Below are 4,584 nucleotides of genomic sequence, written 5' to 3'. Positions count from 1 at the left end.
GGATTTCCCTTTGCTGCCCCATCAAAGAAGAGAGAGTGCCTTGAGTGCGATTTGAGCCAATCTTGAAAGTCATCTTCAGATTTTCTTATTTGCCAGTTTTTGATAGGGAGGGCGATTCTGACTGCTGGTTGAAATTGCAAGTCGAGGAGGGAACCCCAAGTAATGTCCTGTTGACTGAGATTAGTATCGTCTTTAATATCAGTTAAGCATTCCTTAATTTGGCATTTAATTTTGATTTCTAAAGCCTTGTTGTTCTGTTTAGTGCTTCTGAAAATTCTTCTATTGCGTTCAAGCCAAATCTGCCAGCTAATAATCTTTGGAAGAATGGCCCATGTTGTTTTAATTACCTGGTTTTTAGGAGGCAGACCTGGGTATCTGGCTGCCCAATTGGAGAACAACTCCACAGTGGAACAAGTCATCAAGAAATTGGGGTTCAGATTCTGAATGAAGGAGAGCCAGATTTGCTTGGAGAACTTGCATTCAAGGATTAAATGAGCAGCTGTTTCATAATTTTCTTTGCACAACGAGCATATGGATGGCCCGTGAAATCCTTTCCTTTGCAAAATGTCATATGTTAGAATCCGTCCATGACAGAGTTGCCAAGCAAAAAAAACGATCTTGGGCCATGAGGGAATGCGCCAGACTCCTTGCCAAGGTGCTGGATCAGGGGAAACGTAAGGTCTCTCGTTTAGCTTAATGTAACCCGTGGAGACAGTGTAGCCTCTGTCAGTCGAGCCCCATCCTTTCACATCATTTTTCCTCATTTGCGTGGGTGCCAGGCCGTGAAGGTGTTCTAGCAGCGTGGACCATTCACTGTGCAGTTGGTCTCGCACTTCAATGCATTTCCAACCTGCCCAAACCGAATCACGCCAAAGAGATATGTCCCATAGTGTGCAGAGCCCCTCTCTGTCCGTCCATGAGAGCAGTTCTCTGATGGAAGATCTGTCTTCGATAGAGTCCATATTCATTATTCTGTCAATCCAGATGTTAATCTTTCTGCCGTTTCCAGGGATCCAGAAGGAGTGCGTTTTGATTAAAGGGCCTGCTTTTGCATACAGCTTGAGAAAAGACGAGTTCTGCAATTGGATCACATTCTCTAAACAGCTTAAACGAGGTCCTCTGAAATATTTTTTCCATAGAGCCAGTTGGGCCCATCCAGGTTTGGGCGCGATGATCCTCCAAATGGTTTTTGCTGCCATAGCCACATTCTGCTGATATATATTTTTGAAATTCAGTCCACCTTCCCATTGTGGCTTGGTAATAGTTTCCCAGCTAATGAGAGGAATTTTCTTTTCATTATGTTTTCCGCCCTTCTAGAAAAACCTGCGCATGAACTCATCCATTTTATTTAGAATGGTTACCGGGGCGAGAAGTCCAGCAAATTGGAATAGTGGGAGGCTGGAGAGCACAGATTTTATAAGGACAGACTTTCCAGCAGCGTTGAGCCAGCGGTAGCCCCAGGTTTGGATTCTAGACTTGAATTTTTCAAGCTGAGGGTGCTAGTCTTTGATTGAGAGTCTCTTATCAAAAACAGGGAGACCCAAGTATTTAAATGAGGTCCAGGAGGAAGAGACTGCAAAGCCCAGATATCTAGATATAGCAGAGAGAATCCTGGGCGAGGTGTTCCAGCTATAGATGTGACATTTATTCTTGTTAAGAATGCTTCTTGAGGCCTTACTGAAGTCATCCAGGGCAGCTTTAAATTTAGAGGCAGAGGAGAGGGTGGCGCTGCCTGACAGCAGGGCGTCATCCGCAAATAAGGCATGGTTTATGCTTTTGACCCCTCTAGCAATACACAGACCATTGATTTCTTGATATTGCATATTTTTATCTAACAGAAAGTTGAAGACAGAGGCTTGGATGACAAAAAGCAGAGGGGAAAGGGGGCATCCCTACCTAAGTCCTCTCGAGGCTTTGAAAAATTCAGTGGCTCTTCCATTTACAAGAGGGGCAATCCATGGCTTTGAGATACATGCCCGGATCCATTTTATGAAATTTGCTCCAAAGCCAAATTTGCACATGACTTTTAAAAGAAATCTATGATTTACTCGATCAAAGGCATTTGCTAAATCGAGTTTGATCACCATACCTTGTTCCTTTCGGAGAAGAGTTGAATGTATTGCCTCTTGAACAAGAGTGAAGTTGTCCCTAATCTGCCTTCCCTGGATGAAGACTCCTTGATTTTCCGAGATGATTCTAGGTAGGATGGGCTTCAGTCTATTTGCAATGACCTTGGTGATTAATTTGTACCCAGTGTTACATAATGAGATCAGGCGGAATCTCTGAAAGTTGTTGGCGCCTTTTTCCTTTGGTATGAGAGCTAAGAAAGCGGAGTTTGTGATGCCTCCTATTTTCTGAGAATTTTGAGACTTTTGTATCATTTTGAGTAGGTCATTTTCAACAATCGGCCAACAGAGTTGAAGAAACCTGGCAGAGAAGCCATCTGGCCCCGGGGCCTTGTCCGGATCCATGTCAAAGAGGGCCTTTTTAACTTCCTCTTTAGTGATTTTCGCCTCAAGAATCCTGTTCATACGAGGAGAGATAGCTTGAGGGATGATGTCTAGCAGCGCTTGGTGTTGGAGTGGCTCCTGCTCATCACTGTACAAGTTTTGGAAATGAGAGAAGGTTGCTTTCTTAATGTCTGAAAATTCCTTGTGCGTGTCATTATCTTCCTTGATCTCAGAGATAGTGTTAAAGCATTTATTGGCCTGGGTTTGGTTATGAAAGAAACCCGTGTTCCTGTCCCCTGCTTTGAGCCAAAGATTCCAAGATTTTAATCTCCAGTATTCTTCTTCAGCTAAGCAGGGCTTATGATAGCTCTATTGCAGCTGAGTTTCTTGGTCTATCATCTCCTCTGTGACTGTAGCGCTCTCCATGTGGATTTGATGAGTGGCAAGAGTGGCTTTGATGGCTTTCCTTTCTATTACAGGATTGGACAGGGTTTTGGCCCAGCGTTTCAGGACTCCTTTGACTCTTCTGAGCTTTTCCTCCCAAATGAAGAAGGGTGAACCTTTGACAGGCTAGCTCTAACAATCTCTGACTGTTTGCATGAAAAGAGGCTCCTTTACCCAAAGGGTACTAAATCGAAAGGGGATAGGGCCCAGATCTAGATGGGCAAGAAGCTCTAGCTTTACAGGCTTATGATCCAAGACGCTGCTAGCAAGAATGTGCATTCTGGGTTCTAGACCAAGTAACAGGAAAGAGCTTTGAATGAAAAATATATCTAGCCTGGCAGCAATGTGTCCAGGACCTACTCTTTTGTTAGACCAAGATAACTTACCAGATGAGGGCTTGATGTCGAGCAAGTCCCAATCTTGCAAAAGATCCTCCGCCCATTCTCTTGCCGGATCTCGAACTGTAATTCCTCCCCTTTTTTCAGTGGAGTGAAGAGTGAGATTGAGGTCTCCAGCAATGATTGCATTTTCCAGATTTGTCAAGTCTGCCTGTCGTCTTATAGTGTCCCAGCAATCCTTCTTCTCCCGGATATTAACTGGAGAGTATACATTGAAGAGGCTGAAAATTTCCTTTGTGTCAAGATCCTGCATTTTTAGCAGCAACCAATGAGTGTTGCTTGCTTCAAAGATGAGTGCATATTTATTGGAGTTCCATAGTGTACCAATCCCTCGCAAGGCACCCCTGGCTGAGATTGCTCTTGCTTCACTTTTGGGCCACAGATTTTTGCTTGCTTGCAAGAAGACTTTGTCTTCCAGCTTGGTCTCCTGGACGAGAAGTATGTCTGGAGCTTCTGTTCTTATTAGATTTCTTATGGCTTCTTCCTTAACTTTTCTCCCCATACCTCTGCAATTCCAGGAGATGACCTTCATTATTTGTGTTTCTAGTGGGCTCCCTTGGAGCCTTGGGGCTGATTTTTCACCATCTTGGGCTTTGAGGCTAGCAGTTTTTCCAGAGTTGGTTGGCTGCCTTGTAACTTGTCTTTGTAGGGCTGCTGCTCTCTTTTTTCTTTGTCTGTTTTACGACCTCTTGTAGATCTTCTTACCGAGGTTTGGGACTCTCCTATTTCTCCTTCTTCTTCTAACTCATTGGTTTCCTGCTCTTCTTCCTCATCCTCTAGGGCCATGCCTTTAGGGTTTTCAACTTCTTTGGGGGAAGCTGGAGGAGTGCCTTTGCTTGAAGAGGCTGGTTTTTGAATTTCTACCTCTGGTGTGTCTTCTGTCGGCTGGCTTAGAGGGTCAAATTTGTTTTCTTGCGCCTTTTTGGGAGGGGGCCTCTGGGCATTAGCCTGGAGATTTCCTTTGCTGGAGGGTCTGCCCTGTTTCTGTCCCTTGTGATTAGCTCTTGCTTGCGTGACTTGATTCCAGCCCTCTTCATTCCATTTCTCTGACTCTGCATTGGTCGGACAGTTTCTGGCAAAATGCCCATAAACGTGGCATTTCCTACATTTGAATGGCAGCTGTTCATAATCCAAGATCTGCACATGAGACCAGCTGTCGACTTTGATTTTGATTGCCTCTGGTAGACCCACCTCTAAATCTACCTCTACACAGATCCTGGCACAATCGTACTGATCCTTGTTGCTTGCCCAATCTATGAATTTCCCGATGGAGTTGCCAATGTGTTTCAAGG

At 44.5% G+C, this 4,584-nt stretch overlaps 1 protein-coding gene across 1 annotated transcript; it reads right to left on the bottom strand.

Moving 5' to 3' along the window:
- Positions 1-3,026: 3,026 nt before the first annotated feature.
- Positions 3,027-3,794, bottom strand: LOC149179570 (uncharacterized). The gene has a single exon (XM_089413582.1). The coding sequence runs from the start codon at positions 3,792-3,794 to the stop codon at positions 3,027-3,029; it is 768 nt and encodes a 255-aa protein (XP_089269708.1).
- Positions 3,795-4,584: the final 790 nt, after the last annotated feature.

The sequence above is a fragment of the Pinus tabuliformis genome, chromosome 3_2 (genome assembly GCF_031772625.1).
Source record: "Pinus tabuliformis cultivar Carrire ecotype Pingquan chromosome 3_2, CPIR1, whole genome shotgun sequence".
Classification (NCBI taxonomy): domain Eukaryota; kingdom Viridiplantae; phylum Streptophyta; class Pinopsida; order Pinales; family Pinaceae; genus Pinus; species Pinus tabuliformis.
Note: the sequence above shows the minus strand (reverse complement) of the source record. Positions and strands in the feature narration are given on the sequence as shown.

Excerpts from the sequence above, each read along its gene's own strand:
- LOC149179570 (XM_089413582.1), bottom strand. The coding sequence starts at position 3,794 with ATGGGGAGAAAAGTTAAGGAAGAAGCCATAAGAAATCTAATAAGAACA.